The sequence below is a fragment of the Fukomys damarensis genome, unplaced genomic scaffold, assembly GCF_012274545.1.
Source record: "Fukomys damarensis isolate Sample0158 unplaced genomic scaffold, DMR_v1.0_HiC HiC_scaffold_23, whole genome shotgun sequence".
Lineage (NCBI taxonomy): Eukaryota > Metazoa > Chordata > Mammalia > Rodentia > Bathyergidae > Fukomys > Fukomys damarensis.
In genome coordinates this window covers 51,721,336-51,747,608 of record NW_022900935.1, presented here as the reverse complement: position 1 = coordinate 51,747,608, position 26,273 = coordinate 51,721,336, and the positions used below count along the sequence as shown (strand labels likewise).

General features: G+C 45.4%; 1 protein-coding gene across 1 annotated transcript in view; it reads left to right on the top strand.

Annotated features, from left to right (window-relative positions):
- Window positions 1-26,273, top strand: part of Prkca (protein kinase C alpha) — a 409,108-nt gene that overhangs the window by 348,209 nt on the left and 34,626 nt on the right. Inside the window, exons 9-13 of the mRNA XM_010616805.2 lie at window positions 7,867-8,004; window positions 9,156-9,329; window positions 11,745-11,836; window positions 14,115-14,177; window positions 15,025-15,163. Of these exons, the coding sequence (XP_010615107.1) occupies window positions 7,867-8,004; window positions 9,156-9,329; window positions 11,745-11,836; window positions 14,115-14,177; window positions 15,025-15,163 (606 nt within the window). The remainder of the gene's footprint in view (window positions 1-7,866; window positions 8,005-9,155; window positions 9,330-11,744; window positions 11,837-14,114; window positions 14,178-15,024; window positions 15,164-26,273) is intronic.

Sequence of the window (26,273 nt, the reverse complement as noted above, 5' to 3'; positions counted from 1 at the left end):
ACACGCCAGCGTCTTCATCTGCATTGTAAGTCAGACCTCCCTAAGGACTGTTCTAGGGCTGACAGTCTCTGGTTCTGAAGAGAAAGAATGAGACACCCTGAAATTCCCAACTCTGGGAAACCACTCCAGGCTGCTGGGATTTACAGTTCTGTGGGAATCATCTAGGTCATAGGAGGCAGCAAGTGCAAAGGTCCTCAGGCGACAGCTGGCTTGGTGTATTGCAGATGAAAAATTACTCAGCCAGAGAACAGTGCATCTTGTGCACTCCAACTGTGCTACCAGGCAGCTGTCATGCCCATTAGGTAACATAATTTTAACCCATTGCCCAGTTACAGAGTAGAAGGGAATAGATGTGACCATGGCTTGTTAGAAACACACAGGCCTCCAGTAATGGTCTTCTTGGAAACCACTTCCTGGCTCCTGTGTGGTTTTTTTCCATCTGATCCAATTCTGGATCTCTCTGAATTAACACTGCACTGGATGCAAGTAAATACATTACCTTCGAGATGTGATGCTATGCTGCGGGCCTTGATTACACATAGCATAACTTTTTCTGCCAACCATGCTTCAGTTTGTTTTGTGGTACAGCACTGAAACACCATTAGTCTTGTTATGCCAGGATTGTTCAGATAAACCCTGAACCCAGAGCATACTGATCATACAAAAAAAATGTAGGAGAAGCCCATAATGATTCATTTGCTCCCATAGTTGGTCCTTACTGGCCTGTCTGCCCTTGGAATCTTAAAAAGTAGCAAGGACCTTCAGTTGTTGTCAAGATAATTTCTCTACACACTGCAAATGTCTTTGGAAAATACATTCATCCAAGCCATATTTCCAAGAATGACAGGAGACATTGTATTATTGAAGACACAGTCAGAAAATAGGCAAAAATGAGCACATTTGAGGTGGATTGTGGAACGATGTTAACCCACACTTTTGCATGTTATCCAGGGGCCCCGTGATTATAAATTATAAAAGGGACCCACTGGGAGAATTGCAAATGTGATTCCAGCTCCACATTCTGATTGTAGATGGTGCTTCAGTCTTGAATTCACACTGAAGATAAATCTGCTCCTCTTGTCATTTTCTAGGCCGAAGGCTGTCATCTGAGTGGCCAGTGATTAATGACAATACACTTCCCTTAGGTCTTTTTGGTCTGCTTGTTTTTTCATATACCAAAGCTTGTTATATTCATTATACAGAATTCAAACATTGCAGAATGTCTCTGGTATTAAGCCATTTGACATTGCTGTTACCCTAGGTCAGATTGTCACAGCTTAGCAGCTGCAAACTGTTAAATTTAAGGGAGATGAGTGTCTCCTGCCGCACAGTCCCTCGTGGATACATAACACAAGCCATATGGCACAGCCTCCTCTCGATTTTGATTTGAAAATCCCCTCATAGAGAGCTGAGTGTGAGGAGGGTGTCACACTGCACACAGACAGCTCTGTAGACACAGGGTTTTACACACCCACACACCTTGCTTCAGTGGAAGTTGGCTGAGTCCAGGTTTGCAGCATTCACACTTACTTGGTGGGATTTGCTTGACAAATCGCCAGCAAATGAGTCTTTTGTGCTGCTTGACAAATCACCAGTATATGAGCCCTCCCTTCTCTCTGCTTCCTGATGCTATTGGTTGAGCACCATTTTCTCTAGCATGCCCCTCTGCCATGCTATTTCTGTCTTGGAGCCAGGCAACTGTGGACTGAAACTTTGAACCGTAATAAACCTCCCTTCCTTGGTATTTTCGTCCCAGTGATGAGAAAGAATCCCAGAGGCCATTCAGGGTCCTGGAGCTGGTTTGTGCCAGGAGCTTGAAGGAAAGTACATCCTTCCTGGGGCAAAGCAGAGAAGACCAGGAGTGTGTTATGAGGTGCTGTGCTGAGGTTGGGGTCGCTTCACCTGTAACGCAGCCCAGGGATGCAGCCTTACTACCACTGGAATACAGATGAGGATCCTGAAGCCCAGAGAGGAAGTGCCATTTGTCCAGAGTCACATACTTAAAGTGGCTCAGACCCTTGACCCAGTCACAGGCCATGCGATAATGTTGGGATGCAAACTCCAGGTTCTCCTCTGCTTGTGCTGTCTCTAAAGAGCTTAACAAACATCCTGAGCTGAGGGGGTCCAAAGCTGGGGTCTCCACCCCATAGTTTGCTACCCCGAGCCTGACCCGTCATCACCTTTCCATAACGTGGGAACAGATGAGGTAGAACTCAGGAATTGGGGCAGATCAGCAGGGAGCTTTGCTAATGGGCTAATACCTGCTTAGATGAATAGCCCCAGTTGGTACACATCTCTAAGGCTCCATCTTCAGGACACATCCTGTTTCTCAACCTCTGTGATTTGCATTCCCGTGTGCTTTCCCCCAGCAGGACTTCTGCCTGTGTTGGGCCGTGTTTGCACTGCAGCACATACCTCCTTGTGCCTCCTTGGATTTTCTGAAAGCTCTGCAGTAAAGCTGTAGGCTTTGGCTTTATCCCTAGACATATATCGATTTTATTTGTACTCCTGGAGAAGTCTGAATTACATTCATGACAACCAGAGTTATGTCAACAATATGCGAGCTGGAAAGGGCAGGTTGCTCAGTCCTGCTGGGAGGCCAGTTGCCAAACAACCCATTAAAAAGCTGGGAGAGAGAAATAATCAGCTTAGGGCCCATTGTTCCTTTCCAGCCAGAAGTGTAGCAGGGTTTAGGCGGGCAGGACTTCTCAACAACGAATGTCCCCTCAGGGAAGCTCTTCCTGACCTATTGCCTAGGCTAGCATGGCCCTTGGGGAGGGTCACTGTGTGGCTGACCTCCTAAAAGTAGGAACACACTCAGAGCATCTCTGTAGAGCTATGCAGACAAGCAGGGATTGCTGTAAGGAGAGAGTTCAGATTGTGTATGAGCATCCTGTATGGAATCCAGGTGTGATAGTCTGCAACAACCACCTGGTAACAACCATTCTTTTTTAGAATTGGTCATCTGGCCAAGGAGCTGGGTATCCATTGGCCTCTGAGAATTCTTTTAGCTGTAGCTACTTAATGAACATGTATGTGAATTAATGAACAGTGTGCCTGGCATAGTGCTTGGTTTACAGACACAAAGTTGAGTAAGACATACTCCTTACTTTCCAGGGTCACACAGTCTAGTGAGGAAGATAGATCAGTAAGTCCAGGAAGAAAGTGATATATTTGTCTAAATTCCCCAGAAGTCTCCTCAGCCATTAGATTTGAGAAGAGTGTCATTTGTAAAGGCTCCCCAGAGACACTGTGGGGAGTAGGATGTGACCCAGCTGATTCCTAAAGGCAACTGGAGCATAGTGCTGCATGCAGCTGGTAGTTCAAGCTGTGGGTGGTTGTGAGGTTAGTAACCTGAGAGCCCTCAGGCCTACTCTATGGTAGCCAGAATGGAACCCCAGGCAGACTCGGGTGTCCACCGGTGTGCAGAGCTGCAAGCTCAGGGTGAGTGCAGCACAGACAATGTCTGCCCGGGTTGGCCATTCTGGGGAGACTGAAGCTGGATTTTGAGGATGAACAGAACCAAGAGACAGCCCTGCTCTCAGACTCACAGTCAGGTAGTGAGCACAGAAAAGAAAATGATAGCAGGAGGGAGGCGGAAAGGGATGGAGTGGGGAAGAGGGACCAATGGTAAAACCACTCTGGTTGGGTGGTCTTGGGCAGGAATAAAAGAAGATTCCAGAAAAGGAAGGGCAGGGTCCAAGGCAGGAAGAGGATGACAAAGTGCTGGAGGCTAGAGCGGCTGGTGTGAGGTGACAGAGTGGCAAGAACTAGGCAGGAAGATAGTGGGGAGCTGCATTCTCCTCAGCATCACCTTTAAAAGACCCAGCCTTTTTCTGGGTCAAACAGAAACCAGTAAAACCAGGATAGGACCAGCCTCCCACTGATACCTTAACAAGCTCTTTCCAGTAGACAGACTGCAGGGCAGGGGTGGTCGTGGGAGGACCAGCCAGGCAGCGCAGTGGTGCCATTAGAAGTGGGGGCCACGAGAGGAAGGACACTGTGGATGTAATTTGAAGGTAGATCAGGCATGATCTAGAGTAGTGATTGATTGCAAGAGACAGTAGATAAAGACACTCATATAAGTAAAGATGCTCTGATTCCCACATACTGTTGAGGAAAATCCTGGGGTGCCATGACGGGAAGTGACAGGCCATAGGGAAAGGCATCAGACCAAGGAGAGCTGTGGTTATTGGCCAAAGAAGGTACTCCCCATGGACTGGAGGTCAAGACAGTCCACAGTTTCTGGTCCCCAGCCCCGGCCTATTACCCACCTAGGAGTCCTTTCTGGCTATCCCCAGCATACTCCAAGCCAGTGACACAGCCAGATGTCCAGTGTCAGTCTTCTCCAACCCCATTATTCATTACCCAGACTGAGCTTGTGATAGCACAGCTCCGAGTCCTTCGGCAGCAAGGCCTGCAGGTGGCAGTGTGGAATGGCTCAGGGTGTTGGGGAAGAAAACCATGGGGAATGCCACTCAGGATGGCACAACTGCACAAAGATGCTGTCAGCTCTCACCTGGGGCTGGCTCAGGCGGGGGTGCAACTCATCCTCACCCTCCAAGTCACGTCACTGAGCAGGCAGCCCTCTGACACCGAGTGCAGCTGGTGCCAGCCTGGCTTGCTCTGGCCTCAGTGCAGTGGCCTCCGTCCCAACCCATCAACCTGCACTGCCAGCCACAGAAAACCCAACCCGTTAGCTTCTGGCTAAAGAGACAGGAGAGTGGATTTAGCCCCAGCGGCGCTTGTCTGTCCTGCTTCAGCTCCTGTGAGCGGGAATCTCCTTCCTTGATGTTCCTCAAAATTTCATGGCTTGATTTCAGAATTGACTCCAACTGGGTTCAGAAGTACTGAATAAAAACAATAATTATATATATATATATATGTATATATATATGTGTGTGTGTGTATGTATGTATGTATATACATTTGGTCTTCATATCCCTTTAGCCTAACTGTGTGCAATATCTTGTCCCTATAGCGAGACTAAGGTCATAGTATAAAAAATAATAAATGTTATGACCCAGCCATGGGAGCAACAGATATATCCTGGGTAAAAGGCCCCAGTGTCTGTCCAGAGGGCCATCACCTGCAGGCCACCTTCTCTGTCAGCAGAGTTGAGGGCCAAGGGAGGGAGGAAGAAAGGCTGGATATTTAAGAAGGCCAATGGGTCAGGCATCACACGAGAGACCACATGCTGCGGGGAACATACAGCATCACAGGTAGTGTGAACGGCGACTTTTCCAGGTGTAACGCTTTTCAGCTGTACCACATGGCTCAGATCCATGAGTCAGTAGTGTCTGGGATTTTTTTTGCGGGGGGGTGGGATGTTCTTGTGAAGTTCCTGATAAATAAAATTGCTCTTTGTACGTCTTCACAATAACTTTTTTCTAAATCAGAAGTTTCATAGTTTGCATCTTCATCTCAGGCTTAGACTTCCCCATAATTCTTTAAATTTAGACACAGATGGGCCGGGGATTTAGCTCAGTGGTTCTGCTGCCTGCCTCATAAGCACAAGGTCCCGAGTTTGATCCCCGGTACCAAATAAATAATACATGAATTTAGACACAGACCATAAAGTTTCTTAACTTGGAATTATTCCTGGGCTGGGCCCACAATTGAGGCCCTAATGGAACCTAATTGGAGGACTTTGACTCCTTCTCACAAACTTGCCTTAACACTCCTTCTATCCTCTGCTGAAGGAGACCAGACTCTGTGCCACTGCGGGTCATGTTTGTCTTCATGGACCTTCAGTGTTTGCAGTCACCCAAGTTCACGTGAGTCTCTCCATGCTGGGCCAATAGTGGTAGAACAAGTAGGGGCTCAGAAAATGATACCCTAAAACACGCTATGTTGAATCTCTTGAGAGCACTTGGAGAGTAGCCTAAAGACTAGATCTGCCAAAGAACACAATTGCCTCCAACTTTTACTGATATTCCACTCACCAGTGAAGATTAAAGTCACATCACAGAGAAGACTGAGAGTCAAACACCTGGCCACTGTCTGTGCTCTAAGTTGTTTCTCTTTGCTGAAAAGGATTTACTCCTCCTCTAAAGGCCTTACCCTGCCCATCCCACTCCCTTGCAAAGCCTCCCTCAACTGTACCTCCTTGCATTTTGTATTTTGCACAGCTCCTGCATACCTGTGCACTCTAGGTGAATGTTTGTGCTTTCTCTCCTGTTCATTTGTTGCCAGTGTGTTGAAGCCGACTCTGTCACCAGACTTTCAGAGGAAAAATTTGAACTTCCCAGCAAGCACAACCATAGTCAGTACTTGCAGCCCTGAACACAAATGCCAAGCCATCTCTCCCTCATCTCTCCATATCACTGCTTCAGTGGGTGTCCTCAGCTCATGAGGACGTCTACTCACACCCTGAGGGTTGATCCTACACAAATAAGTGATTGTGTTAGAGAAGAGAAAGTGCAGTCCAACAGTGTTTCATTTCTTTATTCAGCTGAAACACGGAGTGCCTATCCTGTGTCGAGGATTTTGCTAAGGTTGGAAACCCAGAGATAGCTCACAGGTTCATTCTGCAAGGGTAAGGTCTCCCCAGTAAAGCCCAGTATATAATGGTTTGTTTGGTAAGTGAGGGATGAAGGATATTGGTGCTTCAAAGGAAGCATAAATGATTGTTCAGAAGCCTTGTCTGCTGCAAAAGAAAAACCTGCAAGTCATACATTTTGCCCCAAAGCAAAGAACCAGCCCACCAGTGCTTTGGTTCATAGTGCAAAGGCCCCTTGAGTGCCTTCCTTACCTCCTTTCCATTTTCTCAGTCATTTCATCACGAAGGTGTAACCTTTTGTGATATCTGGCAACTGCTGGAGACTGCAAAGCCGCACACTGGTCAGGTCTGCTGCACTGGGAAGGAGGGTGCCTCTCATGAAAAGTGGAACTTAAGCAAGAGTCCTCTCCTCTAGGCTCAGGGCTGTGGCTGTGAAGATTCAACCAGCTGCAGGTCTTGGCTGTGTTAGCACCTAATGTGTTCTGCATTTGGCTGCCTTGTTAGCAGGCAGACACTCAGAATGCAGTGTGGCAGTGGGTGGGATTCTGCATCTGCTCCAACCTTCTCAGTTTCTCTAGGGCCTTCTTTATGACTGCTGAGACATTCTTCCCCATGGTTCCTATCTGCCTTCCCTTTTCTGCTGTGCCTTCTCACCTATCCGCATTGAGAGGTGAGGACTCTGACTCCGATTCCCCATGACAGTCATAATGGTGTGGCCCCATCTAAGGCTGTTGTGTGGCATGAGTCTAGTGTATAAAACCTACTTTTGGTATCTGAAGCATTATTTATTTACCAGGTATTCCTCGGGTGTGAAGGACACGGTATATTTCAGGTACAATCAGATTCCCATACACATCACCATTTCTTTTCATGAGTTCAACTCTTGACTTTAAAACAACCTGTTCTTCCTACTGTGCATTTGAAAGTAGCTATACACCTTGCTATTTAAGTATATCCTCTCCAGAGGACATTCTTCTCTCTTTTCATCTGAGTACAAATTTCATTTATGCTGGTTTCATTACATTTAAATTTTAAAACCTACAAATGAAAAATCATCTAGACACAGTTTATTTTCTCTATTGCATTAAAGTCTCAAAGCATTATTTTCCCCTTGGTAAGTCTACTCTGTGTTCTAGAATTCAAATCTACCTGCCCTTGGCAGATTCCTATGGTTTGCCTCTTATTTACCTGTGTAGCTATCTCATCGTAGGGCAGGGCAAGTGTCTGCCATTTTGCAGACCTTCCCATAGGGTAAACACAGCCATTGATGCACAACCACATATGAATTCTTTATCTCAGGTTTTTTACCTGTCCCATCTAGGAAAAATGACCAGTGGCTTTTCTTGCTTGTTCTTGTTGTTTAGAAAGCCAAGCTTGGCCCTGCTGGTAACAAAGTAATTAGTCCTTCAGAAGACAGGAAACAGCCTTCCAATAACCTTGACAGAGTGAAGCTCACCGACTTCAATTTCCTCATGGTGCTGGGGAAGGGGAGTTTTGGGAAGGTAAGAAGTGGAGGGTCTTGGGCAGACAATGTTGGATCAGTTTTTTTCTCGCTGAAGTTTCCAAAACAGCCATTTATGTTCCATGCTATTTGTATACATTTTTTACGTCCTTAAAAACAACTGCATCCAAAAAGCTAGAGCAGGTTCATGTGTTCCAGTGTTCATAACAGAGGGCATGCTCCAAAATGTTGGTCAAGTGGACCAACACACGTGTAAGCACATGTGATCCTTAAGGGATTCCTTAGTGGGGCCATGCAGCTGACAGCCTGTGCATCTTCATTTGGCTTCTGCAGCCCCACACACCAAGACAGAGCCAAAGACAGATTTCCATCCCATCTTTTGCTTTGTCTGGACTTGGGGGATTGTAAATGTCAGTCATGTTTTACTCTAAAGAGACTCACACGAAAACATGCATAATTTCAGGCTAATCCCAGTAAAGAATATTGACAATTCCTTCTAGCAGCCTAGATAGCATCACTGTGTGGAAATATAACACCCAGTATATAAGTTTCGACAATTTAAGAAGTTAAATAAATGTTGGAAGAATTTGCTTTTTTAATAAAGTTTATTTCATTCCTCCCCTTATTTAAATTATGGTGATAATGCAGTATTTCAATATTTGTACAGAAATTTTGTGTTAGCATTCCATCACTATAACAAAATATTTGAGGCAACTAACTTGTAAAGAGTAAAGTTTTATTTTCACTCATGGCTTTGATGGTTTCAGTCCATGATTGAGTGGTCCCCTGCTTTGGGCCTCTGACAAGGCAGCACATCACAGCAGAAATGTGTTACAGCAAACTGTTCACCTCATCAGCTAAGAAGCAAAGAAACAAGAGACCAAGACCACACAATCCTTGAGGGCATAGCATACCCCTAGTTATCTAAGGATGCCACAAAGCCCCACCCTAAAAGGTCTGTACCACTTCCCAGTAGCAGTGCCTCAGGCACCAAGGTAACTCATGGACCTTTGGAAGACACCACCCTGTCTATTCAAATCATAGCAAAGTCTATTACTATTTTTCTGTCACACATCTACAGATCTGCATGAACTGTTGCTGAACCATCATCACCTAGCCTGCTTCCCCATCCCAGCTCCCAGGACCAGATTCTTCTTGGAAATGTTCGACTTGTTCTCCTTCTGTTCCCAGGTGATGCTGGCTGACAGGAAGGGAACAGAAGAACTGTACGCAGTCAAAATCCTGAAGAAGGATGTGGTGATTCAGGATGATGATGTGGAGTGCACCATGGTGGAAAAGCGGGTCCTGGCCCTGCTGGACAAGCCCCCGTTTCTGACACAGCTGCACTCCTGCTTCCAGACCGTGGTGAGGACCCTGGGGCTGTACATGTGGCACAGCACCCAGCTTGCTCTTGGGCTGTACCTGAACCAAAGCTTCTCAGCATCCCTGAGGAAAGGTGGAAAGGGTACCCAGCAGAGGCAACAAGGACAGCGATCACCTCCTGACAGATGGAGTTGGGGCATGTGTTCTCTGTGCTGTCCCTTCTGGTTAGAGGCTTAAAATTCATTCCATTTAATTCACAAGCACTTACAGTTGGCCTTTATATCCTCGGTTCTACATTCACAGATTTCGCCATCCATGGATTAAAAAAAATTTTAATCTCATCTGCACTGAACATCTATAGACTTTTTCTTGTCATTATTATGTAAACAATGCAATATAACAACTATTCCCATAGCTTTAACATTGCATTAGGCATTATAAGTATTCCAGAGATGATTTAAAATATATGGAAGGTTTACATAGGTTGTATGCATATACTACACCATTTTTTGTAAGGGACTTGAGCATTTGAGGATTTGGGTATCCTTGGAGGGTGCTAGAACCAGTTTCCCCACAAGACCTGGGGACTGTATGTGAGCAGTTTTCTTTATGCCAGGTACAGTGCTATATAGAAACGGTGAAATAACTCCCAGTTCTGGCTTTTTAAGACCATTGGTCCATCTGCCAAGCATGACATTAGAACATTAAAAGAGTCCATTTCATAAAACTGTGTTCTTGTTTAATGACACACATCAGGAGTGGAAAACCATGACCTGTTTTCTACAGCCCATGAGCTCCAAGTAAGGTCACAAAAAAATCCAAACAGTATTTCATGACATGTGAAAAATTAATGAAAATCACATCTCTGCATAAGTAGTTCTGTAGGGGCACAGCCATGTTCATTCACTTACTTGTCACCTACAGCTGCTTTCACTCCACAAAACCATAGGTGAGCAGTTGCAAGACATACAAAGTCTAAAATATTTACTCTCTGACCCCTTGTGGAAAAAGTTTGCTAACCTTGGTCACAGAATTAAACTGTGTAAGCACATTACAAAAAAATCCCAAGACACTGATTCACTGGTGGTGGAGCTTGCAAGTATTTAACAGGCTATCTAGATGCTTAGATGGCACCAGAGTGAGGAATTTCCAGAGGAGCTTTCCCTACCTAGAAGCTGACCCTCTTCAGTATGGCTCAGTAATCTAGTTATATTGTTACTGTTAGATGATTACTACTCTCGACTGTCTCAAGGTCAGAAATTGACTTTGTGTTTTATGTCCTTTTTCAAAATCCTCAGAAGGTACTCTCCAAGCTTTTGAGTAGTAGAATCCCTACATGGCAGGGCAGCCACACCCAGTGTCAGAGCAGGGGAAGCTGCAAGCCTGGTGCCTGCCGCTTCATACCAGCCTCGCCTTGGCCACTGGGTCACTTCTGCCGGCTCTGAATAGCTCCCAGAACCCACTCCAGAACCCAGCAGTGCCAGGGAGAACTGAGCGGTGAGGCAGGAAGGAGAGCCACACCTCTGAACCTGAGTTTTTAACCCTGCTTATGCAGATTAAGCTCTGGATACAAAAGTGACATTAAAGTTCATAACAGAGAAGCTAGAAGGTGCAGCTCCCAAAACTGTTTTCTGCTCCTTTGTTCCTTCCTTCCTTCCCTGTGCAGCACTTTAATGTTTTAATAACCTCTTTGAAATGGGGATGTTTTCTAGAAGAGAACAGAGGTCAACCCTTACCGTGGTGTGCTGCTTTTTCACTGGTAAATCCTTCTTTCTCTCCCATCTATCCCAGCATAATGCCTGTAAAAATATGCAGACTTAAGTGGTTCTTTGTGGGGCCAACACTTAGCTTACCAGTGACAGAAGGGGAAAAGGTAGTTAGGCACATTATGGCTGCAAAAGAGCATTTACTAGCCTTTCCATTTATGGTCTTCCCTCTGCCCCACCCAGGAAATGTCGTTAAGCATCCACAGTTTATAAGGCCAGTCTAACCCAAAAGATGTGTTTTCAGAGGCATCCATTTGAATCAGTTACTGCTTCCGCACAGAAATGCCTCCTAGACATTGCAAATCAGCTTTTATGCATTTGTACCATCAAGAAAAACTGGTTAAAACGAAATGATTGGTCCATGTAGACTTTTCACCCTTTCCCTGGCTCAGAAATATATGGATAGGAAAAAAGGGAAGAATGTTGAGACCCTTGCTATGATCGGGAGCACGAGTGACCAGGAGGCAGACGCACTGACAGAGAGCCATCATTCAGTTATGCGATGACCTTATCCTTCCCAAGGGCCTCACACAGTGGGGTGTATTACTTATTCTTTCACTGGGAAAAAACTGGCGAAGAGATGCAGACCAAGCAGTTGCGGCAGGGCAGCCCCGTTTCACTAGTATGAAAGCCAAGCAGAGGCTGCAACGAGGAGGAGGAGCCTCGCTCACATGCACACCTTGGTCTGCAGGATCGGCTGTACTTCGTCATGGAATACGTCAACGGTGGGGACCTCATGTACCACATCCAGCAAGTAGGGAAATTTAAGGAGCCACAAGCCGTGTGAGTATTTTTTTTTAAGTCCTATAAATCAGACAACCCTAAGCTCCCACCTGGGAACCTCTGCGATATAAAATGTTCCTGGGTGGCTCTGCTTTTTTGGAGCTGAATGCTGTAACTTCCCAGGGGACAGATGCACTAACAGACCCATCTCGATGTTTTCTGGGGAGCAGTTTGTTCCATTTCCAGTAAATTTCCCTTCATCGCCTGGGTCCATCCTCCTGGCTGGAGTCAGTCACTCATGGCTGCTGCACGCCCACCGTGCACAGGTACTGGGAACGCAAAGCTGTGAGATGCACCGCCACTCTGGGCTCTCACACTCCCCTCCTCGTGGCCTCCCAGAATTGGGGAGTGACAGCAGCATGCCCTCAGGGAACGCGTGACCAGAGAGGAGGAGGCAGCCCTCCTAGGAGAGGGTGTAAGATGCAGAGCTTTTCCGGGGCAGTGTGAGACGGCAAGGAGTTGGCTGGATAATAAATGCAGAGCCTGCGGGGAGGCGGCTGAGGAAGAGGCATTAGAAAGGGCTCCATCGGCTGACTCCACCAATCTCACTCCGCTCTTGCTGAGCCCTATCGCTGAGGAAAGAAGGACGCAGGAAGGGAGAAGCTGGTGTAAGGGGATTGGTGAGAATCTTCTATGGCAGAAGAAATGGAGCTAGAATTTGGCTTCAACTTGGAGCCAAAGAGAAACAAGTGTCTTTGACAAACATTATAGAGGAACAAGGGCAAGAACTAGCTGACTGTTGCAGTGAGAAGACAGGAGCCTCTCTCTTGAAGCGATGTCCGTGTTAGGCTTGGGTGAAGGTGGAGGGTGGTACTACTTGCAACTCAGCTTGGAATGCTTCACCGGGGTGTGACTGGGAGTGGAGATGCGGATGGGCTCCAGGTGAAGATGGAGGAGTCACGTGGAGGGTTGGGGAGGGGACCTTAATACCCAAAACATCCTCCGGGTTCTCCGGGCCCTGGAGAGTCCTGGGAAGCTCAGCAGAGGCAAGCCTAAGCAGATGGATATTTTGCTTCCTCAGAAATGTGTGCCAGTGTACGAAAATAGCAAGCATGAATAAGATTTTTGAAATGTTCAATCTAAAACAGCAATCAGAAGAAATGTTGACCTGTGTGGGATCGTCTACCACCTTATGGAGTACTAACTAAAGGCACAATAGGGGATTTGTTGGTAGCGAGCTTTAAAAATAAAAAGGGAGGTTTTTCTGCTTTTATTTTTACTTAAAAAGTATTTTTAGAAATATTCTTATCCTCTTAAGAGACTTTATGAGTTGTAGCAGCATTAAAATGTTCTAATTATGAGATAAAGCTTGAAAGCACAGAGCTATAAAGAACAGGTGGCAAAAAGCCACTTTGTTATAAAATGCCTCATGCGATGCCCTTTCATTCTCTGTGTGTTGCAGAAAACTTTTTGAAATATATAGACAGACATGAAAATAATGTAACAGTCTCCTGTCACCCCATGTTTCCTCCTCCCCCATCCCATCCTCTCAGAGGGGTTTTCAGAGGGTGCCCCTATAAAAGCTTGGACTTCATTGTCAGGGCATCTTTTCTGCTCATGTAGATGTGTGCTTGTGTTAAGTCTCCTGGGTATGATATTTGCCCAAGCGCAGACCTGTGGCTTCTCAGACTTCAAAGACCTTGAATGCTGTGTAAATTTTAAAACATCCTTCTGCACATAATCTAAGTTTCAGATATTAACCTATTAATGATTTTGAAGTAATGGTAGTAACTGCCCTGGAGTATTATGAATTATTAAGAGGACAACCTCAGGTATAAATCATCATATGTTCCATTTATCCCAGCACTTCAGAGAATGAACAGACCAGCTAAACAGTTCAGCACCCACTCTACTTTGTCTCCCAGGGAGTAATTGTATCCCAAACAACAATATTTTCTGCCATGAATAGGAAAATGGAATTTTTCTCTACTTATACCATATCCTTGACATAGAATGGTCTAACACGTACCCACTGTTTAAGTGATTATGTTAGGAATTACTTTTTAGGCTGTAAATTACCTACCCACTCTTTCCTAGCAAGAAAAATAAACCTGTGTCGTGTAGCTTATTGACTTGACTTTTCCCAGGTAAGCTGGAGTGACGGAATGGCAGAGGGAAGGGCTAACTGCTGGAAGAACATGTATAGAGCAATGCTGGTCTCAGAAAGTCTTAAGGTCTTGCTTGTCTTATCTCTTTGATGCCTGGATTTGAGGCTAAAAAAGTATCTAAAAAGTCCAAAGAAGCAAGCCAGAAACCTGAAGCATATTTTCTTTTACAGATTCTATGCAGCAGAGATTTCCATTGGATTGTTCTTTCTTCATAAAAGAGGAATCATCTATAGGTTTGTATCAAAGGTATCCTCGCAACAGCACAAAGGACAGGTTTGAGGGGCCTGGGTGGGCATGTAATTCCAAGATAGAGACTTCAGACCTGGAGATAATAATCCCTCAGGGAACATAGACCGAGGGGACTCACCTTTCTCTGCACCCTTGTGGCAAATGGGAGCCACCTTCTGATTTCTAGACCTCAAAGATTTTATATCTCATTTCTACTTTATACAAGAAAACATGTTTTACTCCACTGACAGCTCCTTCCTCTACATTTTATTTGGAATGGAGGTCAGGGAGCAATGGCAAGTGAATTGCGATTACAGACACTCAGCAGGAAAAGAGCACAGGGAACTGGGGAGAGGCAAGAAAATACTATTGAATTAAATTCTTTTAGTTGTAAGATGCAGTGAAATTCTGATGCCAAAGAAAGAAGAATGTCTTTAAGGATTAATTGAAGAGTAATTACAAGAATGCTGGTGCAGGCATGATGAAGGGAAAGGAGAAATGGTTCAAAACTCTGAATTTTGCAAACCCTGTACAGGATAGAAACACATCAAATGACTGGGATCTCTCTAAACCTGCTAAGTTGGAATCTCTGAATTCATAGGCGTAGCCAAGATTGAGAATCAGTAGTTCAGCCAGTTGTTCATTCACTGGCTAAGCATCTCCCATGTACCAGGCTTTATATTAGATTCTGAAGATTCAGGATACAGTAATTCCTGGCCCTGCTCTCCAGGAACTCGAGGTTGAAATGCCATTCAGATGGCAACTAGTCAAATACTGGTTTGTTTCACCAGCTCCAGAGTAAACAATGACATGTTGTGGGAGAGACTCTCATGCTAACGTTCTTCCTCACAGGGATCTGAAGTTAGATAATGTCATGCTGGACTCAGAAGGCCATATCAAAATTGCTGACTTTGGGATGTGCAAGGAGCACATGATGGATGGAGTCACGACCAGGACCTTCTGTGGGACACCAGATTACATCGCCCCAGAGGTAGGGACCCCATTTCTCCATGTTGTCTAGGGGAGCTCTTTCAAACCACACGCACAACCCATGCATGGAAGCAGGGGGTCCTTAGGGAATCACTAAGTCAGAGTCAGAGTGTGGGTCATGGCAACCAAACAGACTCGACCAGACAGCGTAGAGTAAAATAAGCTAAAATAGGAGAGTTCATTGTACATAGTGAGCCTGCATCTTATTTCCTCAAACTTCAGTTCTGGGTATGTGTGTGCCCAATGCCTAGTAAAGGCATTTCTTATATGGCCATGGTCAGAATAATTTAAGGGAAACTGTGAGGTATGGGAGTTACTGCTGAGACTATTCTGCCTAGAAAATCTGGCTTAGAAGATGGTTGCCATGATGGCTTTTTAGCACCCTCCAAGTAATAAGTGCTCAAAGCTCCATCGTATTTAAGAATGTATCAGTATGGTTACATAAACAAAGTGATTCCAAGATTGTATCTTTACAGTAGTAGGCTATACCACTCTGTCTTTGCTATAACCTTACTTAGTAATTCTCTTCTATTTTCTGACACTTCCTACATGTCAGTGGCTGTACCAGTCATTACACAGGTCCTTTGTAGCCCACTTTGTGTTCATACACAACCTGCACTTCAGCGTGATAGAAAGCAATAGATTCAAAGTTGGATCAGCCAGAGTTCTTCATAGAACACTTGTCTTGGCTGTTGGTGTTGTATCCCATGTCTTTTCAACAAATTACCCCATACATTTATGTCAGACACATTATGGACAGAGGAAAGGACAAGTTTCAAAGTCAAACCAGTGTGAGCTTTAATCTTGCCTCTAATGGGGCCAGAGTTTTAGCTCTGCCTTGCAAGCACAAGGTCCCAAGTTCAATCCTCACTACAGAAAAAAAAAAAACCTTGGCTCTATTTACAGGCTGTGGGAACTCCTCTTTCTTCAGTGGCAAGTTAGGTTACTACAAATCTCCCTGTAAGACCTGCTGCAAGAACTAAAGAGACCAATAGTTATGTTCTGAACTTGATATGCCGTCATTATTTGTACCTAGTATGACCCTCAGGGAAAGTCATTTATTCCGGAAGGAGCTGGGTTTTGTTCCTCTCTTAAGGGCTTGTTGTTGTTGTTGTCCTATTCCTGGACAACAAGGTAACAAATTATTTAGAAATTCAAATTGTGAGTGACATGGCCAGAGGTGACTTTTTTTCCTCAAAAAGCTCACTCAGAAGTTTCTGGCATAACCTGAACTTAGGTGTTTTTTTTTTTTCAAATGTGAAGAATGGAGAGAAAAATACTACTTCTTGACAAAATGTGTTTTCTGAAGACTTCTGCTGGCTGCCGGTGTTGAACAGGCTGTGATTATGAGCTGTGTGGGCTCCAGGTAACAACCCACCAGGTGCCATAAAAGTGTGGTGACAAAGGATGGCAGCATTTCTAAGAATAAAGGTGGCTTCGAACCTCATCTCCATTAACACCAGGTCTCCACCAAGTACACACATTGCTTCTTGGTTCCCCAACACCTCAGCTATCTGCTATCATCAGGATCAACAGTGTCCCACAGAGACGAAATTTTCCGTATAAAGTTTGCCCATCTGGTGGCTTGTGATTTTGGCTGTAGTTCCCTGTTCATTGTATGGATGTCTTATTAACACATACTTAGAAGCTTAAAACGCAAATTTAGCACACAGTGCTAGAGTCCGAAGTGCCTTCTTCCTCCTCTGTGCTGCACAGCTCTTCCAGTCTCTCCATGTCTTTTTCAGCTTCAACCCTACAGCTCCTCTTCTGTCTCCAAGGACCTTGTGAGGACTGTTGGCCCATGCAGATAATCTAGAGTCGTCTTCAGCTCCAGACCTTCCACTCACTCCTGAAAAGTCCTTCTTGTTCTATAAGTGACATTCATGGGTTCTGAAGGCTAGGATGGGGATATCTTTGGGGGGGAAAGGGATATTACCCCGTCTCTCACACTCATTCTGATGGCACTGTGTGTTGGGTGACTGCTCTTCCTTCCTCTGCCATTCACATTGAACAGACTCCTAGCATGGTAACCTTGGCTCTCTTTATACACAAAGCATAATGTGTTCTTGCTCATTTCTTTTTTAATTGTTTTTTATTAGTACATGTTTGTAGTACATTCTAAACAGTATGTACTCCCCACTGCTTGTGGGGAGTTGGTACATGTACGTAGGACACCTTAATTCCTTTTTTATCCCCTTTCTTACCTCCACTCCTCCACCTCTTAATCCTCTTCCCATTTCAGAAATATCTCCTTACTTCTTACTGTCTGTCTTTTCTTTTGCTGTTCATTTATAATTTGGGTTTCTCATATAGGAGAAACCATGTGATGTTTAAGCTTCTGTGTCTGATTTATGTCACTTGACATTGTAGTCTCAAGGTGCATTCATTTTCCTACAGATGACCCAAGTTTTTGGCAGAATGTACTCCATTTTTTATAAATGCCACTTTTTTTTTTTATCCATTCATCTGCTGATGGGCACATACACTGCTTCCAAGGTTTAGCTATTATGAATTGTGTTACGGTAAACATAGATATGCACGTATCACTGTAATATCATTTCTTTAACTCTTTCGAGAAGATACCTAGGCCCTCCAATATAAAAGACCCAATCAAAAAAAGGGAAGTGAAATGAATAGAAATTCACAGAAAAAGTACAAATGGCCCAATAAACATGTGAAGAAATGCTCAACATTTCTGGCCATCAGAGAAATGCAAATAACACAACAGAGATATCATCTTACCCCAGAAAGAATGGCCATCATGAAGAAGTCAAATAGTAACAAATCCTGGTGGGGATGCAGGGAAAAAGGAACCCTTCTACATCGTTGGTGGAAATGTAAACTAGAACAACCACTATGGAAATCAGTGTGGAGAGTCCTCAGAAAACTAAACCGAGAAATTTCATTTCATCCAGCACCCTCATTTCTGAAGCCTTCCTTTCTCTCTTCTGTGTAAGAGTAATTGTCAAGGAAGTGGCCTCCATTTATTCAGTGTCTGCAAAGGGCCAGATACCATGTATTTTACCTTGGTCATCATACTAAACCCTGCAAGGGAGATAACTTCAGGCCCTTGTTTCCAATAAGGTGCCTGAGGCACGAAGACATGTACCTAAGGCCACATTGCCAAGAAATGCCATAATTAGGCTTCAACCCCAAGCTCAGGCCATCTCCAGACCTTTGCACCACTCATTACGGGAAACTCTTCAAAACCTGAGCAATTGAGATGCACGTGGCACTGTAGGTGCTCATTGTGCCCAGCACAGTGACTCCAGGGCTGCAAAAGCATCTGAGACAGACTCCTGACTTGAGTCACAGCTCAGAAGAGGGGACAGACACTCCTGCAGATGGGCAGGAACCATGGGCCTTGTTTAGCATCCAGTTAACAAGCTGTGCTGCCAGGGGAAACTGGTCAATGAGGCCTTCAGGATGTTACACTTTTGCTAGCTTTTTTTTTTTTTTTTTTTTTCCTTACAGCATTTGGGAATTTGATATTTTTGGCTCTAAAACATGTAGTCTAGGGAAAGACCAGAGATTCAAGGTTTCAGATTTATCTCAAAGGTTAAAATAATTCTATCTTCTGTGTAAATCTTCCTGTCAGGCAGAGGCAAAATAATTATCTTAAACAGCATTTTCCCTAATAGGCAAAGTGAAGCTTTAAATACTTGTGGCTATTTGTTCAAAACCCTTGAAATCAATTAATACTGTAGCATCTCCCTAACCAGGGAAGACAGAATGAGGTGGGAAATGTCACTCATAGATGAGACTTGGGCATTGAGACAAATGCCCCTGAAATGCACTAATCAGGGTGATTCCTGAGATTGACAGGAAGGGTCCTCTTTGCTTTGACATAGAAAGAATTTCTTGGACCACTGAGAGCCCTTGAGAAAGCTGAGTAGAGCTGCATATGGAGTTAATCTTCCTCTGAAAATTAGTTATTTCTGGTGTGTGCTTATGTGCAGTCAAACACCTCTCTACATCCAAGAATCAGACTCCAAGCGTTGGCATTGTCTTTCCCCTCCTGGAAAAAGGAGACGCAGCAAGAAAAGTACTTCTTTGGGCTACTGTCCCTCTAGATAGCCCTTGCTGCAGGGGGAGCAAAGCTTGTTAAAATTGTGCCATAGCCTTGCTATGGTAGCACAACACTAGAATACATGAAAAGGACCCCTGTCCCTATGATGTGTTGGCTGTCCACTCTGCACCATGCCCTCTGAGCACATCTTCTTGTCACCTGTTTAATGTGAGCAGAGGCTCCATGGCTTACCCAAAATCACATGGCCAGTATCAGACAAAGAGGGATGTGGAGCTGAGACGTTCTCACTCCAGAGCCCACACATTCTTTTTACAAACTGCATTGTCTCTGCAGTTGTGGGAGAAAAAGCAGTTAAAAACCAGCACTCAGGCCAGGGGTTTAGCTCATTGGTGCCACTGCCTGTCTCGCAAGTTCAAGGTTCTGAGTTCATTCCCTGGTACCAAAACAAAAACAAACAATACTCAGCTATAGACCATCTTTTCTTCAACATCTTCTTTAGAAGATGGACCTCTGACCATTTTAGCGGAATCAGGGGCTGAGTTTTGTTGAGAGACACGGTAAAGACATGGAACCATGCTTCAGGGGTTGGTATTGGATAAGTCCCTTAGAGTCCCAGGACAAACCAGCAATCCATAAGCCCTACCCAGCACAAGTACTGATTGTCCTCCAAGTGCCACACTTGGGGATGCATGGCCAGAAAGGGGAGCCCAGAAGAGCCCTGCTGGGGGAGCTTGGAGTCTTAGAAATGGATGTTCACAGCTTAGGGGAACATGGATTTCAAGACATGGATGAAACAGCATTCCTCTTGCCAATAACATATGGCATCTCCAACATGGCTAAAGTCACTCACGGAGAGATTTTCCAGCACAGTTGCCCACCTTGCAGCCACTTCCCAGGGGCAGATGGACAAGGTCCTGTGAAGGCTGGGGATTCTAGACCCAGAGAGCAGGACACCTGACCCCAGAAGACAGCTTTTGCATTCCAGTCCTATGGGAATCACATTTCAGTGATTCCTGTGACAGTAACTAGATAGAGGCATTTTCATGTAAAACTCGCCTAGTTGTTGCTATTGGCACTAATATACAGGAAAAGCAATTTTTACAGCGCAGTTCAGCCAGTGGACTTTCACTGTGACCTGTCATCTAGAGGGGTCAGGGTCTCTTGTGGAGAGCTACATGTTAGGGATGGGAGGCCAGCGAACAAGAGAGGTGCAGAAAGATAGAAGAAGAGCGGGAATCTGTAGTCTTGGACTCTGTAGAAGGCAAGAGCTCATGAACTCAAGGCGATGGAGAACCAGAGACCCCCTTGAGAGCAGTGTCAACAGCAGTGATGGCACCGGGTTGAGAGTGAACATCATCTGTCAGGAGAGAGTCACTTTGGAGGAATCTCTGGGCACTGAAGGAAAGAAGGGAGACAGTCACTCCCAGGAAGGGCAAGCTGAAGAAAGCAGTATTTCAGCTGCAGAATCTTGAACATGTTTCCTGGCCAAAGGGAGAAAGCCCAAAGAGAGGAGCAGCAAGAGGCCAGGAAGAATATGGATATAGGAACTCCACATCCCAAGAGAGAAAAGGCATTGGGAGACCTCTGTTCAGTGCAGGAAGAAGGCAAAGAGCTGCTAAGACCCAGGGTGGTCAGAAAGCTGCAGTCAGCCAGCAGGAGAAGCCGTGCCTCCACAGGGGTCCCAGGCCCTTTGTCAGCTGAGTTCCCCTCATGGTTTTTTAAATTGTGTTTTGTGTTTTGAAGCAGGATCTCACTTACAGTTCAGGCTCGAGCTCACTATGTGTCCCTGACTGGCCTTGACTTCATGGCAGTCCTCCTGCCTTAGCCTCCCAAATGCTTGGATTACAAACACGTGCCACCACACCCTGCCCTATTCGGTGTAGATGCTTTGTCCTTCAAGGGTTCATGTGTCAGAGGCTTGGCCCTCAGTACAGTGGTGTTGGGAGTTGATGGGACCTTTAAGAAATGGAGCCCAGTGCCAGATAATTAAGTCAGCTGTGGCCCTTGATGGCCATCAACAGTTCTGTGGGACCCGGTTGGTTCCAAGGGAGTGAGTTGTTGTAAGAGATCAAGACAGTCTCTTCCCTCTTCTCTGGTTTCCACCACATAACTTCCCCCTCATACATACCCCTGCCATGATGCCATCTGCTATGTGACACAGCCAAGGGGGCCGCATCCAAGCTGGGTAGATGTTGGTGCCATGCTCTTGGACCTCCAGAACTATGAGCTAAATGAATCTCTGTATATTGCCCAGTCCCGGGCATTTTGTTGCAACAACTGGAAATGCACTAAGCCACTCCCCCTTTCCCTCCCTGACCTCATTCCCCTTTTTCCTTTCCTGGATCTCTAGACCAGCCCCACTGGCTTCCTCCCACCCCTCACATTTGCCAGACTCGTCTCACCCTTCAGGATTTCCCTCCTCTCCTTTCCTCTACCCAGGCACCTGTGTGGCTCCCTCCTTCCCCTCCTGCGAGCCTTCACTTCCCACCTCAGGGAGGTCCCTGTCCTGGTGACTTCTTTTACACCCCCAGACCTCCAGCCCCACCCAGCGCTCCTGACCCTGTCCCTGCTGCTGGTCCATGGCAGATGTCCCTCTGCTGGATAAGGGTGTGCCCTGGGTTTATTTATCTGTCTGTGCTCTTCAACCACACGTGGGGCAGAATTTTGGTTGTTCTGTTGTTGTTCATTGTTGTTCTTTTGTTTTCTGCCATGCCCTGATCTCAGAGTCTGCAGCACAGCCTGCACTCACGATGAATGCACTTCCTCCCAGGTGCAGCCGTGACTGTGGGCAAAGGTGAAGACTCCAGGACTGGCGGGGTTGAGAACTCCTGAGCCACTTCCTGGAACATGATCCCAGGCTGTACTGGTATGGGGTGGGCCAGTGGCACAGGACACAGTACAGAGGGGTCGTGCACCTCTCATCGTCATTGCAGAGGGCCCGTGGCTGGGAGACCTGAGTGTCTGAAGGCTGATGGGACATCTGCTCCCCCCCCACCCCGCCTGACCAAATCACTGACATTTCCCAAGGCTGGGGGGCGAGGGCTGGACAGAGGGATAGATAGTAAAAGAGGATCTAAAAACTCAATAAGAAAACAGCTCCAGCTGCATATAAAGCCAGGCACTCGGGCAGTAAATTAGCACTTGACAAGCCGAGAGGGGTGGGGAGAAGAGGGAGGAAAACCCATCCACCCAGCAAGGCAGCAGCGATATCAGCCCTCAGACTACAGGCCCCATACAGCAGTGCCCGCCAGAGCAGAGCAAAGCACTTGAATAAAGAAAGAGAATAATAAACCCAGCACAGCCTCCTTTCTATCACAGGCCAGTTTCCCTCTCTGAGGGTCACACTCCAATGACTCCATCACTGCAAGAGAAAATAAAGGCTCTGCTTTCCTTCAGAGAAATATTTAAAGAGCCAAAGCTGAGCTTTCCTGTGGGGGCCTTCCTTAAATTGTGTAATTCTCCGCCAATCCTTTGTAGGAATTATGTAGGTTATATGATCTCATATATTTTATCGTCTGCCTGCAGCTCTTCCCTTGGCCTCAGAGGCATCGACTTGGCTCCATTCTCGGCAGCCCTTGGCCCCTTCTACATTACTGTGGGCTGTGAGACACCACCTCCCCTCCTCTCTGCAGCCCCTGCTTCCTGTCACCTCCAGAAAGGACAGGGTCCTGTTGAATTCACTGACATCACTGAGTCCTGACACATCTGAGAGCAGGCTGAGTAACTCTTTCACTTCATTTTGTTTAATCTTGGAACCATTTCTGTTTTCAAATAATTACACTTGGGTGCAGAGAGATTTGTTGATCTTCCCCCAAAGCTCCAGTTCAGGGCAGACCTGAGCTTTGAACCTGCGCGTCTTCTCCCTGCAGTGACTATGGCCCTGGAGGAAGGGATTGCCGCTCCCAGCTCCATTGCTGCTCAGAGAAAATCTCACCCCACTGATGAGAGGCCCTCCCCAGCCTCTCCTTGTCCTCAGAGCCACAGTAACGCTCTAATAAATGTTTTCTCCTAGTATTTTGTGCCCTGTATTAACTGGCCCTTCCTTTAGATTTTTTTTTTTTAATCCTATAGAAATAGACTAGGGATTTCAGAGCTTTATTTCACCCCCTTTCTTTGTGAAGCCTGGGCACTGTGGGCAGGAGGTAGTATCTTGGGCAACTTCCAACGTATTCATTTCCTACTATGTACATGCACTTGTGTCAGTTATCTCATTTAATTTTTTGATAGTCCTCTGAGGCAGCTTGTACTATCCCAGTCTTATGCACAAGGGAAAGGAGAGATGGAGAGGAGAGTAACCTGCCCAAGGCTCATAGGTAGCAAGTAGCAGGGGAGGACCTTGGTCTGCCGGCCTCAAAGTGCTGGCAGGTGGCCCTAATGCTGTGGGCAGCAGATTGCCACCCTTGATGCATGCTTTACTGCTCTGTTACCAAAGATATCTATAAAGCCCCACTCCATTGTGAGACCTCCTGGCTCTAGAAAATCTTCCATTCCAGTTAACAAAGCTCTTACAGTTGCGAAATGTATTCCTGACTCTCAGTTCATTCCATTACTGCACAAATACTTGTTTGTAAACAGTTAACCTCGTTAACAACTCCCTGGGTTCAGCAGGGAGGTACAAGGACGGTCCCGCAGCTGGGGGCCAGGCCATGGGTCTTGCCAGCTTGTTTCTTGCTGCAGTCCTCCCCAGAGAGGAAACCACAGACTGAGTGTGAGAATCCCTTGGAGAGAGGCCAGAGGGCCAATGACAGTGCATTTAATTCCAGACTAATCCATTTCTGCTCTATGCCATCTGAATGTCCCCCCCTCAAGGGAAGACCTCCTGACCTCCTGCTTGTCCTCGGGCTCTTTCTTCATTATTGTGTAATGAAGTCTGGCTGTGGCTCTGTTCCCCTAAGATCCTGGAGTGACTTACGTTAAATGGAGAAATTCATATTGTCTTCCTCAAAGTCTGTTGAGGATTAAGTGAGTTCTGCTTCTGATGAGCTTGGCCTGCTTCACAGGCTCATTCTGATAACTCCTTGTCCATTATTCAACAGCTGTTTCAGTTCTCTGGTGCTGCATAACCAGCCCAGAGCTGTGGTAATGCTGCCATGTTGGGTCAGACCTTGCCAGGCACAGCTTATGGCTGCTGCAGGCTGGCGGCTGCAAGGCTTTGCTGGCACTGAAGGATCCAAGATGGCCTCTAGCTCTCAGTGTGGGTCACGGCCTCATGGGCTGTCTTCTTCATGGTCTCTCTTCACGTAGCCACTCATCGCTCAGTTTATCCTGAGCTTTTTACCAAGGTGGCTGATGCACAGTCAACTACTCACGGTGTGAAAGAGGTTTGAGAACAGACTCCAAGTGGGCTCCTACGAGGGCAGAAATAGAAGCCATACGCACCCCATGGTGACACTTGGAACTTAGCTGTGTCACTTTCATGTTCTACAAATCAAAGGTAGTGAGGACCCAGGTGAGAGGGGCCCCTGTCCTGTGCCTTAGAGTGAATGTCTGACGCAAATGTTCTGTTAAAGGCTAAATAGAAAATATAAGCTTTTCCTAAATCTGAATTTTAGATTTTGCCAAGAAGCAAAATTGAGCAACTGTTCTTATCAAAAGGCTAATGTAATCTTTTTACTTCATTCATTTTACATTTAGAAATGTAAACCCAGGCTTTGCTGGCAGGCTGTGCAGAAGCAGGATGCAGGCTAGATTTAGCCTGCAGGCTGCAGTTCTGCGGGACACCATCTCCCTTTCCCCCAACCCCGCACTGCTCTCCTCAGGCTCTCCCTCATCCTGGCTCTCCTGACAGCGTTGGGGTCTGCAAGGCCAAAGGGACATGCCTACTCACAGTCTCTCCCGCATCCCTTCCACACCATGAGCTGGCACTTGCAACCTGTGAGTTCCCTCCCAGACCCTATGAGGGCAGCTTTCCAAGACCCATCTTTCCAATGAATATCACCCTGCTAGCATCACCACTGCAATGGAGAGAAAGATCAGTAGATGCCCATTTGCAGTGGGCAGTGGGATGCATCTGGTACATACACTAATCAGAAGAAACCAGGAATAGCTGTATTAACTTCAGACAAAACAGACTTCAGAACAAGAAAAATTATCAGGCACTATGTAATGATAAAGGGACCTCTTCTCTAAGGAGACATAATAATCCTTAAAATGCATGTACCTAACAACAGTATCAAAACATATAAGCTAAAACCATAAGAAAAAATAGATGAATCCACTATTATAGTTGGAGATTTCAGTACCCCTCTATTATAATGTGAGATATCAACACGTATTTGTCAGATCCAACAGGCAGAAAGTCAGGAAGGGCATAGTTTAACTCAACATCACATCAACTGGATATAATAGCCACAGACTGCTTCATCCCCAACAGCACAATATGGATCCTTCTCAAGCTCACATAGAGCATTTGCCAAGATAGACCACATTCTTGGCCATAAAACACATTTTCACAGATCTAAAAGAAGAGAAATAATACAGTGTCTCTTCTCAGACCACAAAATTAAACTAAAAAATCAGTAACAGACTGCTGTAAAATCCCTAAGTACTTGGAGATAAAGCAGCATATTTCTAAATAATTTCAGTCAAAGAAGAAATCTCAAGAAATTTTAAATTATTTTGAAGGAAATGAAATTGAAAATACAACTTATTAAACGTTGCAAAATGCAACAAAAGTTCTTATAAATTTATACCATATAAATTTATAATGCATATATTAGAAAAGATCTAAAAATCATTTGTCTAAGCTTCCACTTTAGGAAACTACAAAAAGATGAACAAGTTAAAGTAAGAGAAGAAAAGAAATCATAGAAAGTAATGCAAAAAAAATCAACAAACCCTAAAATTAGTTCTTTGTAAAGATCCGTAAAACTGATAAGCCTCTTGCCAATCTATCTAAGAAAAAAGAGAGGACATAAGTTATTAATATCAGAAATGCAAGAGAGGATCCCACACGGTCCAGGGATTTAGCTCAGTGGTTCCGGCACCTGCCTCGCAAGCACAAGGACCTGAGTTCAATCCCTGGTGCCAAACAAAAAAAAAAAAAAAAAAAAAGGGAACACACAAATGTTAAAGACAAACA